This window comes from Stereum hirsutum, assembly GCF_000264905.1.
Source record: "Stereum hirsutum FP-91666 SS1 unplaced genomic scaffold STEHIscaffold_23, whole genome shotgun sequence".
Classification (NCBI taxonomy): domain Eukaryota; kingdom Fungi; phylum Basidiomycota; class Agaricomycetes; order Russulales; family Stereaceae; genus Stereum; species Stereum hirsutum.
Window position 1 is genome coordinate 269,866 of NW_006763153.1, and position 14,887 is coordinate 284,752.

The 14,887-nt window shown below is 50.7% G+C and overlaps 4 protein-coding genes across 4 annotated transcripts; 1 reads left to right on the forward strand and 3 right to left on the reverse strand.

Annotated features, from left to right (window-relative positions):
- Nucleotides 1–374: 374 nt before the first annotated feature.
- On the reverse strand, nucleotides 375–1,374 carry STEHIDRAFT_69004 (alpha/beta-hydrolase; the record flags this gene model as incomplete). Its single annotated transcript, XM_007310984.1, has 4 exons — nucleotides 375–475; nucleotides 558–753; nucleotides 831–1,137; nucleotides 1,232–1,374. Coding segments are annotated over 4 exons (747 nt in total), but the record flags the coding sequence as incomplete, so codon positions are not given.
- Nucleotides 1,375–4,479: 3,105 nt separating this feature from the next.
- On the reverse strand, nucleotides 4,480–4,890 carry STEHIDRAFT_163365 (uncharacterized protein; the record flags this gene model as incomplete). The annotated part of the gene is made up of 1 exon (XM_007311055.1): nucleotides 4,480–4,890. One exon carries the CDS (start codon nucleotides 4,888–4,890, stop codon nucleotides 4,480–4,482), a length of 411 nt encoding a protein of 136 aa, XP_007311117.1.
- Nucleotides 4,891–8,045: 3,155 nt separating this feature from the next.
- STEHIDRAFT_163366 (uncharacterized protein) lies at nucleotides 8,046–8,555 on the forward strand (the record flags this gene model as incomplete). Its single annotated transcript, XM_007311056.1, has 2 exons — nucleotides 8,046–8,395; nucleotides 8,471–8,555. The coding sequence occupies 2 exons, from the start codon at nucleotides 8,046–8,048 to the stop codon at nucleotides 8,553–8,555; spliced, it is 435 nt and encodes a 144-aa protein (XP_007311118.1).
- Nucleotides 8,556–13,904: 5,349 nt separating this feature from the next.
- Nucleotides 13,905–14,261, reverse strand: STEHIDRAFT_34190 (uncharacterized protein; the record flags this gene model as incomplete). Its single annotated transcript, XM_007310969.1, has 1 exon — nucleotides 13,905–14,261. A coding segment is annotated over one exon (357 nt), but the record flags the coding sequence as incomplete, so codon positions are not given.
- Between the last annotated feature and the right edge of the window lie 626 nt (nucleotides 14,262–14,887).

Genomic DNA, 14,887 nt, shown 5'->3' on the forward strand with positions numbered 1-14,887 from the left:
CAGTTTTCAGCGATTTATCTCGTTTAAACGATGTTTCGCGGAAATCCAGGAAGACAGTCCTCTGGGTAACCCAGTCACCCATTATACTGTGTAGTCAAAACCAAATAAAACGACGAATTGCGAGTGCCATTAACTGCAGCCCGTCGAGAGTGACGGTGGCGCCGCGGATCGGATCTTCTGGGCATTGCAAGTTTAATGGCACTCGCAAATTTCGTATTTTCGTGGATTTCTTTGCACAGAAACATTACACTCAGACATACACGTCGGACTGTCTTCCTGGATTTTTGATATAGGGCTTTTTGCGTGAGCTATTCGTCGAGGACTGCAAAATCGCCACTTCACGTGACGTTCGTCGGTCCCTGATAGCCTCTGTCTTAGGAGATTAAATAGCGGTGGACGTGGGAAAGAGGCACGTTTGCGTGCCGGAGCTGGTCGACGAGGAGGCGGGAGGGGGCACGAACTTGGCCATCAGAAACTAGGGTTGGCGAGAAAGCGAGTAAGATCGTGGAGCTCATAACGGTAGACTGAGATAAAGAACCGCAGAAAATTGGACGTACTGATGTCACCATACACCTTCTTCCATGCGTCGATGTTCGGGTCAGGGTCGGGGTGTGCATATGGAAGATGAACCTTGCAGTTGAGGTAAGCGTCGATGAGCTTGTCCGTTACGTGTGACGGGTAATAATTGGAGACTTGGAGGTGTAACGTCTCCAGCGAGTCCGGTGGGTTTATTTGACGGTACATAGATCGTCTCTTATGGACGGTAAAAAATCGAACGACCCATCACTCCATCTGAGCGGCGCAAAATTCGATGGCGAGATACGGCTTACCTCGTCGCGAACTTCACTAACAAAGAGCTCCAACCGTCTCCTCTCGAACTCCTTCGCAAACTCCCCATTCTTGAATCTATCAAACAGATCCGTCGGGAAGAAGGTACCATTCACGACTGGTCGGAAGGTATGCATCTTCAGTCCCATGACTTTGCTAGTGAGTTTGCGTGCGGGTATCGAGCGGAGCCGAGCAAGTTTTTCGGGGCCGGAGAGGGAAAGAGGAATGGAGCAAGCGGTAAGAAGCTCCTCGAACTGCGGTTGGACGTCGGAGAGGGACTTCGGAGAGGTGGGAATAGCGTTTGAGTAGCTGACGTCGCCACGAATACATGATAATCAATGAGACAAAGTCACCAGGGGAAGCAGACAGGGTGGGTGAGAAAAAGGTTGGGACGGCACCGTACATGATTAACCGGTTAAACACCGGGGCGTCATCCTTCTGCTCGCCCTTCCGCATGAAGAATTCATGGCAGACCTGCGCATGCACGCTATATGCTTCTGCACTTCGTCCCGCCAACGTCAACTTCTCCCTCGTATTCCCGCCGAACCTATGGTCGGGGGGCGCACCATACTCCTAAGTAGACCTACAAACGTCGTTCATGACGGTGATCACGGTGACAGCGGCGGCGCGCGTGTCAGTGATGGTAGGGTACCTCTTCGAGAGCCCTTTGATCATGACAACAAGGCTGTTGAGCAAAAACCGAGTGAGTTTCGTGAATTTCTCGATCAGAGTGAGTATAAGACGCCACTTACCCCCAGAGAGCGCGATCGTGAGCGCGACATCGCTCCGACCGATGCTGTTGAATGGCTACAGTGTTATATGAGCTATTTGAGTCGTCAACAACAGTAGAAACCATAATACAGACCTTACATTTCCGAACATGCGATACTTAGAGGGAAGGGATGACCCCCCGCGAGGATATTGATATCTCGGCCATAAATAAGACATAAACACTGTTCAATGAGTGCAATAAGTGCCCTTGTACAAAAAAAGAGGGATGAAAGAAGAAAAAGAAAAATAAAAATAAAACACGCCATGGTCGCGGGCGCACGATGCCTGTCTGGGTACGCCACAAACGTCGTTCGAGACGGCGGGGGACCGAGTATCGTCAAAGCATTGCTTGGCGATGTTATGCGACGTCTCTGCAAGCATTTTGCGCCCGAAACAAAGACAATCTCACAAAAACGAGTGAGTTATGCTAACGTTTCAGTGAAAATGGCTATAAGGGGTGACTTACCTTTAGAAAACGCGATTCTGAGCGCGCTATGGCTTCAATGGGCGGCGCGATGACATATAGAGTCTCCCATGGACTGGATGAGTCACATGCGGCAGAGAGAACCGGACAACGAACATGAAATTCCCGATCGCGCGACACTCATGGGTAGGGGATGGCCCCCCGGTGAAACGGTCAATATCTTCACCCTGAGAGGGCGCACCGGCCCTAAACCAGATGTAGACACGGGCTACAGATTGTAATGAATGCCCTCAGACAAAAGAAACGAGGAAGAGCAAAGGAAAACAGAAAGGCGCACCATGGTCGCTTGGCCACAGAACCTTCCCACGCTTTCAAATCAGCGCTCATTCGACTCGGTCCTTGGCGGGGGAGACCGTTTCTTACCTTTCTCGACGACGAACAGGCCGTTTTGCGTGAAACCAAGTGTGAGGATGAAAGTGTAGACCTGTCCGCAGATTATAAACCTATCACGAATCAAATCGAACGAAAAGTGAGCCAACAGGAATATATTTTGTGACGGGGACTTGAGGCCATAACTCACCGGCATGCTCACCCTCGTGCTTACTGGATCAATTCTCCTCAAACCTTCTGTGCCACGGGTGTAACTAACCATTCCCGTCAGTTTGAACCTATGTGAATCCGGATCGAACCGCAAATGAGCAAACGCAAACGGGAATCCGAAGAGGAGCATTTTGGACTACGACTCGCCTCAGAGGTTAGCATCGATCACGTCCGTTTGCAGCGGTGGTGCGTAGGACCGCGAATGGGGATCGATAGCCTATATGTAGGCTGCGATTTCGAGCTACTTAACTTGAGGAGCGAACCGCGAATGAGCGAGAACGACTGGCATTTCGAGGAGGGGGGTGCCGAGAGTGAAACCAACCTCCCCTACGGAGTCAGAGGTCGTCGTCCTCGACGGCGAAAAGGCCATGCTCGGGCAGGTTACTGTGCACACCAGTAGCATATGTCTGCCCAATCAGAATGAGCCCTCTGCGGAAGAAATCGGAAGGGAAATGAACTTACCAGGTCTAATTTTTGGGGGGGAGCGGGCCAATAGCGCGCTTTGACGACCAGAATCCTCGATTTTGAGCGTGATACTGGGTGAAGTGGGGCGCGCGGGTACTCTACGGGATGGCACATCAGAGTTAAGTAAGTGAGCGAAGACAGATATGATATATGTGGGGAACTTACTGAGAACGAGCCATTTCGGCTCGGAGTGGCTCTACCTAACTAAAAAGACAAACGGTCGACAACGTGCTCAGACGCCGACCCTAGGCGTGATGCGGGTGGTCTAATTAGACCACAAGGAGCCTGTAGAAGTAAATAAAACAGGTCAAAAGAAGGAAAAGAAAAAAGCGCACCATGGTGCCCCTCCAGACCCCCGGTCGTCGTTCGCAACGGCGAATGGGTTGCTATCGGTGAGATTTGTATGGGGCCTGTTAGAAGATATACGTGTGAGCAAATGAAGCCCATCTGGTAGTCCTTTGAGTAAGAAATGAGTCAAACAGGCCTAATTTAGGGGGGGAGGGGGGCCGACAGTGCACTTTGGCGCCCAAAATCCACGATTCCGAGCGAATGAATCAGTCAGACAGTGCGTGCGCGAGCTCCACTGAACGCTCCAGTACGGGAAAGTAAGCAAGTAATGACAGATCCGACATCGCTGAGTTTTCGACCCTTCAGCCAGGATAAGAAAGGCGACGCGGGGTAAGTTCAACGCTCGGACGACGGGCAGCCTTGGCTATATGGCCGAAGCTGCAAGCACCGGGTGGCGCAGGGTGACAACTCATACACATCACGGCAAAGTCGAAATCCAGAAGAAAACTTTTCGAATGCAACTCCGAGATTCTCTCACATCCAGAGCATACGAACTATTGCGGCTGCTTCATGGAACGGACTGAAACCCGACGTCGAACGCGATTGTGATTGCGAGGATGAACACGGGGGAGTCGAGACGAGAGGTTGGGCCAAGAGCGCGAATGCGAATGGGATCCGGAGGTTGAGTCGGTGGCGAGTGGGGTGGAGGGGGTGTAGCACGACGTTGGGTGTGAGGTAGGGAGGATTAGTCGAAGGTGTTTTGGGTTGAGAGGACGTGGGTGTTGTGGTGGAGGAGGTGGAGAATGTGGCGGTGGTGGGTGCGCCACCTCCCGCAGTGGTGGGAAGTACAGTAGAGGGTGCGGATGTCGAGGGTGAAATAGGGTTGGCTAAGGGCATGAAAGACAAGGAGGTCAGGATAGATGCGAAAGTGAACATTGAACGGGATGCTCTTGCGTCTCACAATAGTCTCCTTCCCGTTATGCTTCCTACCAACCACACCTCGCCAACATCTTCTCTTCCTTCGACCTCGTCCTTCCTTCCACTGATAGCTCCACTGGGGGACCCATATTCATCACCAATTCCGCTATCAATCTCCGTCTTGCTCACACTCCGACTCCGAAACACCAATTCCTAAGGAACACCTGCCCCGAGCGTACGTTCAAGTTTCGAGAGCTGACAATGATAGCGTCTCTGCAGGATGTCCGGAAGCGTATCGTCGCTTTGAGATCGTACGTGCAAGCATGTGCGTGTTGGGTGTGTATGATCTGAGCAAACTCCATGTCGGAGTCGGAGTCTTCGTTGTCATCAGGAATGCGTAACGAAGATGGGTCCGGTATCAGGAACGGGTAATACGAAGGTGCAGTGGAGTCAGATGAGGTGGCAAGAGGAGACTTGGAATGTGGGCCGACGAGATTTGAGCGACGAGCGGTGGCAGTGGCAGTTAAAATCGTCACATTCGGATACGGTGTCGGTGGTGAAAGACGCAGGATGGAATTGAAGCATGAGAGGCACATCGAGCGATTTTTCAAGGTCAGAGAATGGTGGGAGTTGGTCAAGCGGATCCGTTCGAAGAATTGTACGAGAGATGTTTGACGCCACATTAGCTATCATCGTTCATGATGGCGATCACAGCGATAGCGGTGACGCGGGTGTCGTTTATCGTAGATTATATCTCCAAAAGCATTTTGAGCATGACACAAAGGCTGTCTGACAAAAAGCGAGTGAGTGCCACGAATTTCTAAGTGCACATGAGTGGAAGGCGCCACTTACCCCAAGATACCGCGATTCCGAGCCCTGTATCATCCCGACCGCCGAATTTTAGGATGCGGCGGTTCCATACAGGATATTTGAGTCGTCTACAACGGAGGAAACCGGCCTATGAAACTTACATCTTCGATCGATCGTGCAATAGTTAGGGAGAGGGGTGGCCACCCGCAAAAATATCGATATCGTGGCCATAAGAGGGCGCATCAAGCCCAAGTAGGACGTGGACACTGTTCAATAGAAGCAATAAGCACCATCGAACAAACAAAAGAGGGATGGAAAAGGAAAGTTAAGAAAGGCGCACCATGACCCTCTAGATACCCCACGAACATCGTTCGTGACGGAGGGCGACCGGCTATCGTCGGCATATTAATCGGCAATGTTATGGGATGGGCATACAAGTATTTTGAGCCTGACACAAAGATAATCGCATGAAAAATGAGTGAGTTACGCTAAATTTTCGGTGAAAATGGCTGTAAGGGGTGACTTACCCCAGAAAACACGATTTCGAGCGCGCTATGGCTTCGAACGGCGACGCAATGACAGATAAAGTGTCCTATCAGTTGGTTGAGTGACATGCAGCAGGAAAAACCGGCCAGAGAACCTTGAATTCCCAATCGCGCGTCACTCAGAGGTAGGGGGTGGCCCACCGGCGAAACAGTCGATATCTTCACCCTGAGAGGACACACCGGCCCCAAACGAGATGTAGATACGGTCTACAGAGTGTAATGAGTGCCACCAAACACAAAAAGAGCAAGAGAAACGGAAGATAGAAAGGCGCACCATGGTCGCTGGGCCAGGGAACTTTCCCACGCTTTCAAATCAGCGCTGATTTGGCTTTCCTTGGTGGGGCAGACTGTTCCCCGCTTTTGTCAACGACGAGCAGGCCGTTTCACGTAGAAATAAGTGTTGGGATAAGATTATATACCTGTTAGATGATTATGAGCTTATCACGAAGCAAATCAGACGAAAATCGAGCTAATGGGAACATATTTTGTGACGGGGGGATTGAAGCTATAACTCACCGGCATGCTCGCACTCGTTCTCCCTCATTACCGAATCGATTCACGACAGATTTTGTGTGCAGGTGGTATAAGTAGCCGTTCCCATAATTTGGAGCCTATATGAAGCCGGATCGAACCGCAAATGAGCAAACACGAATGAAAATTTGAAGAGGAGCATTTTGGGGCCATGACTCACCTCGGAGGTTCGCATCGGTCACGTCCGTCTGCAATGGTGGTGCGTAAGACCGCGGACGGCAATAGACAGCCCATATGTAGGCCGTCATGTCGGGCCACTTACCTTGGGGAACGAACTGCGAATGAGCGAGAACGAACCGAACTTTGGGGAGGGGGGTGAGAGTGAAACTTACCTCGCTGTTCGTGCGCGTTCTAGACGATGCGTGGGTCATTTCTCTCCAGATCTTCATTGTGAGTGATAGTGTATACCTGTGCCATTCCCTTGAGGCCGCGACACTAGAAATCGAAGGATATTTGAGCAAACGTGAACACATATTCGGAACAGGGTGTTGTGGGCGAAAACTCACCAACGTATTTCACCTCGTTCTCACCATTGAGTGGCCCGTTTCCTTCCAAGCCTTTATCGGGGCTAATGCACACACTTCTTCCCGTCATTTTGAGCCCACCACATTGAAAATGGAACCCTGATTGAGCAAATGCGAACATATTTTCAAGAAGGGGTGCTAGGAACGAAAACCCACCAACACGTTTTGCCTCGTTCTCGAGGATCAGTGGCCGGTGCCCTACCAAACATTTATTGAGAATGGTTGAGCTACCCCTTGCCTTTCGAGAGGGGTATATAGGAGGCGAAAACGTACCAAGGTTATCGTCCCTTTTCTCGAAGATGGGTGGGCCTTTTCCTATCAAACCTTTATTGGGGTGGATGATCCTTACCCGTCCCGTCAATTTGAGCCCATAAAATTAGAAATCAAGCGGATATTGAACGAATGCGAATGCACTTACTTGAATAGACCATTGAAGCGAAACCCACCGATGGGTTTATCCTCGTTATGGACGTTGTGCGGACCGTTTGTGTACAAATCTTGATTGGTGCTGACTGGGCACGTTCCCGCCGTCATTTGGAGACCGCAACGTTCAAGATCGGGCATGGAATGAGTGATTGCGAACATGTTCAAGAGGGAGGATGCCACAGACTGAAACTCGCCTACCTACGCTTTCCGCTGCTGAGGATAATCGAGTTGTTCAGATTCAGACTGATGCCATAGCCGACGGAACGGTTCCAACCGCGATTATTTGGTGCCGTGAGAGAAGGAGCCCAGATTGGACCATATCCAAGTTACCAGCCAGGGAGCGTAGCACAATCCGAGCACTAAGACCTAGATGGACTGACAGACGGACGGACTGACATTCAGACATGCAGACACAGACGGACAAACAGACAAACAGAATAGTAGACTTGTCAGCAAGGGTTGATGAGATATGTATCTCAACCCCTTCACTCAGTCGCGACTTGCGTGCGGAAGGTGGTGGTTGAAAAGAGAAGAAGGCGGCAAATTCCGGTCAATGGAAATGTAACTTGTAGCCATATATAGTGCCGTGGATTGCGCAGGAAAGCCTTAACTTTTAGTGATCAAGAGACAGCAGTGCATACCTCCAAATGAGCCAGGTTTTTCAAGACCCAGAAGAACCATGGTCGAAAGGCAGGACAGAGAGCTAGTGCGGAGAGAGATAGGGGGGGTGGGAATGTGAACGCGCCGGACGAACTTGAAGAGGAATCGGGAAGGGACGGCGACGCTGCGTTCCGGGCCAGGCAGGACCTTCTCTTCCTTCACCTCAAACTACCACCAACACCCTCGCCAAAGCACCCCTCTAAAGCCTCCCCGCTAACACCTAACAGCCCAACCCCAGCCTACACAGTATCAATCATGTCTCCAACTGTTGCCACTCGCCACTCTGCTCACCGCGACAGTCGTCGTCACAGCCTCTCTGCCTTGTTGACGTCGTCCGCTGCGCCCTCTGACAGCGAAAATGCCTTCCACGTCGCCGCCATCGCGGTCCCCAACAAGTCCAAGCGCTCCAAGCGAGCACACTCGTCCTCATCGTTGTCTCCTTCGAAAAAATCGTCTCCCTCCCAGCCCGTCAAGGATGCCGCATCCCACCGCACAAAGAAGGCCCTCACTTCGCGTAAGGCTCCGTCAGCGAAAGCCATCGAAGTAGACGTCCCCGTTCCAGTCTTGATGGATGCGACCGAGGCCTACACCGGGTTCGCCTACAGGTGCGCCTCTTTTCTTCTCTATCGCTCCTTACTATTCATGATCATGCTCACGATGGCTTTTGCTTCTTACAACAGCGGTGTCCACTCTCAACTCCCACCTGTCTTCGCTGAGAATACGGTGCCCGCCATTGCTGACCTCTTCTTCGATTCCTTTGTGTAAGCCCTTACAAGACCTTTGTCACTTTCTCTCTTCCCTCCTGTGACGTCGAAGCATGCATCCCACTATACCATTTCTTCCTTTCGTGTTCACATTCTATCCCCATTCCATCATCAATCTCATATGCCACCCGCCTTTTTCTCTATTGCACGCCGCCTCCCCCTCCCATTACCCCAAGGGTTTTTTTATCATTGTCCTACTGTATGATTATTTTTCTTTTGGATGGATTATCATTCCATCTCCTGTATATTCTCTCATCTCCTCCATATCCTTTCATCTCTTTAATATCTTTTCCTCCAGTACCTCTCATAATTATGAGTAATCCTCCCTCTCCCCCTTCTCCTTCTTAGTCTCTTGGTTTCCCATTGACGATCATCATCGCTATGCATCCTGTCTCCGCACCTTAGAGTCATCACTGTGTTCTCTCATGAGTGCTCAGTACTTTTATTTCTTTTTTCTCTCTACATGACATCCTTCGCATCTCCTGTCTCGGTTATCTCGCCTTTCCTCCAGTTTGCTCATCTTGCTGTATTGTCTAGATGTCTCGGAGTTGACCTGTATTTGAATGCCTGCATGTATTTACCTGTACGAGTGCCGATTTGCGGTGCCGCTTAGAGTGTTGTGCTACCTTTTTCCATCTTCACAAAGTGCATATCACCTTTACTTTTAATTTTACCAAGGATCTCTTACAATTTAACCAAAGAAATTCATCATCACAATCTCCTATCATTGTGAACTGCAATGGGGGATTTTGTTGCATATCTCAGTGAAGGTTTTACAGCAGCTGTAGGGCCTGACACCGTGCATCGTGCAGGGATTATGACCCGCGCAACCATTGGCTGATGGGCCAAGGGCTGCTTCGGCAAACCTAGGAAAATCAAGGAATGGTCAGAGGTCTGGACCTAGGCATTGTCCTAAGCTGACAGCAATGCCAGATCTTCCTGCACATAGTGATACTGCCCCAGCGTAGCCCTGAGCCGCATCTCGGTCTACCTCAACGAAGACGAGGAGGACGAGAATACCGATGAAAAGGATATATCAAACAGACACGGCTAAACCTGCTTGATCTGCCCCAAGGTCATAGAGACCTCGCACATAGTACTTATGGCGGGATATGCGTATGTGGCCATGTCTTCTCAATCAACTGTGTCTTCTTTTGACTTCTTTGCTCAATATTTTCAGGGACGTCGCAACTCATGAGCGAATTATCCAGCGCATTGACTATTTAGGGAAAAGCCACCACGCCCCACGACCGGCAAGTGATCTTTCAGACCCTTAAGAGGTGTGCGGAATTGCAATCGCGCACACAGCTCGGACTTTCGGCTAAGCGCGAAATGAATCGGCTAAGGGGGGCGGTGCCCTGGGGTCCATCTCAGCGATGTGGGTGGCACAGAACTGTGGCCACTAGTGGCGCTCACCGAGTCTTCAAATGCTGAACGCTTCAAGTTGAGATACTATGATGGGGAAACTCTGCAGATAAAAACAAGGATTACCCCCATTAAAGTCCCGAGTCTATGAAACTAAGAGACCTGGGTACATCAAAGATATAAGTTTCCAGGAGTGAGTGGCAAGCGCGACCTCTGGAGAGGTTCAAGTTGTCTCATATTGGGTGGCACATCCTCCGTGCGCTCTGTAATCAATACGAAAACAATCTGATATATTTTTGCCTCCAAAAATCCCCGGTGCTGGTATGTGTTCGGACCTTGCAAGTGGGGATCAGTCTCTTCGCAGACACAAAATTCCAATCGTAGCCGCCTATCCTCTTCCCCCCGAGTCGTGGGACAACGCGAAGATCAAACAATGGGAGTATGAAAGGTGTAGCATTGACCAGACAATCTACCCTCATCTGCTATACCACTCCAAGCTCCGCCTGAAGACACACATCTGCGTTGGGCATTCATGAACACTATGACGGCAGCTATAGCTAGTATATCAATGTTAACGTTGCGCCGCACACAAACCAAACGGCGCACACAGACTCGCCGTGCATGGTTTACTATTGTGTACTTGGTTTGGGTACGCACATCGAGATATACCTATGTCGTATCGTCTTACTGATGTTTTGGTTACCACTTAAGTTTGGTCGCGTTCATGTATGCCTTGGATCCTGAGCCACAGTACAGTACACTCTTGCCACAGGATCTGAAATGATCCATAAATATCTAACTTATAATCTGATTGGCTCGTTCAAGGACCACGGAAGAATAGTTGGAACCGCCTCCCCCCTACCCACCCCCTCTAAGCGAGGACCTTCCAATGTGCGGGATTGCAATTCCGCACGCCTCTTGTTTCAGACAGTTCTGGCGCAATTCGTGCCACCCGGGGCGATCGGGACGTTTCGGATCAGGCATGATCCCGCAACTCAAGTTTGCGGGCATTGCCGAAGGGCCACGCGTTCGTTCGATCTGGTTGTCTGTTGTCGCGCTCGCGATTGCGACTGTTCAAGGTCGGTCTTTCTCGCTCGGGTGTATATTCTTCGAACTTGCACGCTAATTTCTACCAAGTATCCTCATTTTGGGCCACAATTGCACCAAGTTTGTGCTCACTCTACCAGGTAATTACACACCTTGACTTTGTTCATCGATATTGTCTGTAGCTGACGAACTCATTGTATCTGGTTCCTCGACGAAGTACTGGAGCACGTTTACTCCATCAAAGAGTCCCGCCTCCTTCATGCTCCAGGTTTCGTTCTTGCTAAGAGAGATCGTATGTAGCTTGGAAAGCTCAGGTGCCCTTCGAAAGTCTCCTTGGCGTGGGCAACCTTCCACCGGTGTCACCACCGGCGCACATTATATAGTTTAAGTAAGTTTTCGCGACATTTGACTGGCTTTATTCACCATAAGCAGTAGTGTTGACCGTACTTCACCCGGTTTAGCCTTTTGGTCCAAACGATTTGGATCCTCCTCTACCGCCCCTTCGCCCAAACCGGCTCCCTCGCTGTCCCATTCGCCGCCACAACATGCCGAAAGTCTGCCCAGGACATCGTCGCCACTCTGTATCCGTGCGGGAGCAGGTGGTGTCGGATATGTCATCTACTTGTATGTCTCCTTTTTCTCTCCAAGTCACATTTACCTCGCCAACCAATCACATCGACAGACTCCTCGAACGCCCCGAAAACCAGCACCTGATTCACTGGTGTTGAGCAGTGTGTGGTTAATGTAGTGGTACCACTCTCAGTACTTACCTGGAGTAAGGCTTGGGTTGAGTGGCTTGATAGCACGCAGTGGTTGGAGAGGCGAGAAAAGTAGTTGGAATTACAGGGCGAATGCCCAGGGGTTTATATACATGCAGAGCGTACAGCCTTAAGTAATACTATACAGCTGGATGCGCGTGAGCGAAAGAACAATAAGAAATAACGAGTATTGCGTCATGTGAATACATGCCGGACCGGCGGGCATAGCCACCGTTCAACACTCCCCCTCGCTGAGCAGCACATGAAGTGAGGTCGAAGTGTAGTCGGAAAGGTGTCTATGAAGACGACCCAGAGGTAGAAGGCGAGTAAAACTCAAGCCCAAGTTGGGAACGGAAGGGTTCGAACTTTACGCGGGGCAGATTCTTCGTAAAGAGATCCGCAGGGTTCTTACTGCCGTCTATGAATTCGACTTGCACAAGACCACACTCGACAACTTCACGGATATAATGATACCGGATGTCGATGTGTTTCGAGTGCTTGCTAGTGACGGGATTCGAGGCCATGAAGATGGAGCCTTGATTGTCGCCAGCAATAGGAATGGCTTTGAGGTTATAGCCCATTTCCTCTAGCAGATTCCGGACCCACACCACTTGTCTGCAGCAATCAGACAATGCCATATACTCAGCCTCAGTCGACGAGTGGGCAATTGTCTTCTGCGCATGGCTAGTCCAGGAGAAGATGCCATTGGCAAGCTTCAGGAAGAACCCGGTCTGAGACCGGCGCGTATTTGGATCAGAAGCCCAATCCGAGTCAGTCCAAGCGCTGAGACCTAAACCCGACGTGCCGTCATAGCACAAGGCATACGATCGAGTACCAATGAGATACCGGCAGATGTAGAGTGCCTTGTTCAGGTGCTCGTCTGAAGGGTTAGCGGCGAATTGAGCCAGCTTGGTAACAGCGAAGGAAATGTCAGGACGAGTGCCCAACATGAGGTAAAGAAGGGATCCAATGACCATCTGGAATTTACTCCGGAGAGTCGCATTCGATTGGCCTTTGGTGGGTTCGGGTTGAAACCCAGCAGGAAGTGGAGTGTCAGCCGATTTGGCGTTCAACATACCGCAACGTTCAAGGATCTTATCAAGGTAGGCGCATTGATCGATGTAGATCTTTTTGCCATGCCAAACGATCCGCATGCGTAGGAACTCCTTGGCTTCACCAAGATCTCTGCATTCCCAGCGATTCATGAATTTCTGTTTAAGAGAATTCAGGAGATCCTTATCTGGTCCAGCGAAGAGGGCGTCATCAACGTAGATAACAGCAACAACTAAAGAGCCATTTGCCTCTCGTTGGACGAAGATACCTGCATCAGAGCTCAGGCGTTTAAAGCCGAGTGTCTTCATGTACGTGTCGAGTGTTCGCCACCAGACTAAGCCGGCTTGCTTCAACCCGTACAGAGCTTTGCGCAGTAGGAGGACTTTATCCTCTTGACCTTTGATCTTAAAGCCTTCAGGTTGCTCCATGTAGATTTGCTCTTCAAGGTCGCCGTACAAGTACGCGTTCCTTACATCGAGCCCGGTGATGTGCCAGTCGTTCAGCGCAGTTAAGGCGAGCAGTAACCTGACAGTCTCAAACCGTACTACAGGAGAGAAGACTTGATCATAATCGAGACCTTCGATTTGTGAGAAACCTTTGGCGACAAGGTGCGCCTTCTTACGACCATCAGATTTAATGTCGAAGACCCAGCGGTTCTTTATGACCTTGCGGTCGGCAGGGCGATCCACTGCTTCAAACGTGCCACGCCGTTTGAGAGCCTCCAGCTCTTCACGGCAGGCCTCAAGCCATTCATCCCGCTCAGCTTTGGGTAAGCGAGCTATGTCCTTGTACGTCCATTCTCAGATGTTCTCAGCGGGCCTAAACTCCCCCTCAAGTGGGACAGCTTTAGCCATGAGAAAATGTATCAATTCGGCTCCCCCTTCCCGACATAGTCTAGCCAGGATACCAGCTTCGTCACCGGGAGCTACCGAAGGTTCGCCGTGGCCAGAGGTGTTTGGCTCAGAACTAGGTCCGGGAACCTGATTCTGATCATTTGACTCTTGTCCTGCCGAGGAGCGACCTGGCTGAGGACCTTGAGCACGCCTCTGAGCACCCTTCGTAGGTGGCTCTATCTGTTGTTCGGTAGGCAAAGGTCCTTTGCCACCGGTAAGACGAGTGGGGGCTTTCCGCTCACGACCTGAATGCCTAGGCTCTGGTAAAGGAGCAGGCGGTTCATTCCGGGGTTGTGGCGGCGGACTCGGATCACGCTGTGGTACAGCGGGCGGTGCAACGTCTTGCTCCGGATCCGGTCTCCTTTCAGGAGGATAGTGTTGATGAGGCGGAACATCGCCGTCATCATCGGGTGGGATGGTGGGTTGTGGATCTTTCCGACGAGGAAGTCGGTTAGACTTGTGTCTGTTTGACTCAGAGCACCGAGGAAAGAGGTTCTCATCGAACAGCGCATGTGCTGCGGTAAACATTGAATTGTTTTCCCACATGAAAATGTTGCCGTGTCCGCCGTCTGAAGTTCCGAGGTATGTCATCAGTTCTGACTTAGGCGCGAGTTTATTCTTGCGAACATCCTCGTGTAAAAACACATAAGCGCCACAGCCAAGAACACGCAAGTGATCTATGCGCGGAACTGAGCCATGAAGTTCCTCATATGGAGTTTTCCATTCAAGATGACGGATAGGTGTATGATTATACACATGTACCGCATGATTGATAGAGAATTCCCACCAGGATTCAGGGAGACACGCTTGAAAGCGCATGGTCTCACCTTTGTCCACAGTCGTACGGATGAACCGTTCGGCATGTCTGGACTGTTGGTGGATGTAGGGAGCGGAATAGAGTGCCTTTATACTGTAGTTTTTCGACCGTATGTTCGTGGGAAGATTACGTCAGACATGACACTCACCAGACCACGGTTCGTTTGGGTGGGCCACGCGTGACGAACCATCGAAATTGTTCGCGGTTTGCCCAAAAATCCATTTTTCGGGCAATTTCAGTGCAAATTGGTCACGATTTGCTGTTTGTGGGCCCACCTATATGCGTGACTATTGGGTCAGATATGTTCGCCGGCGCACCGTGCGTGATGCGTGACGAACATACGGTCGAAAAACTACAGTACCTTTGTCCTTGAAGAATTCGTCGAGTTTCCCCGACCTGT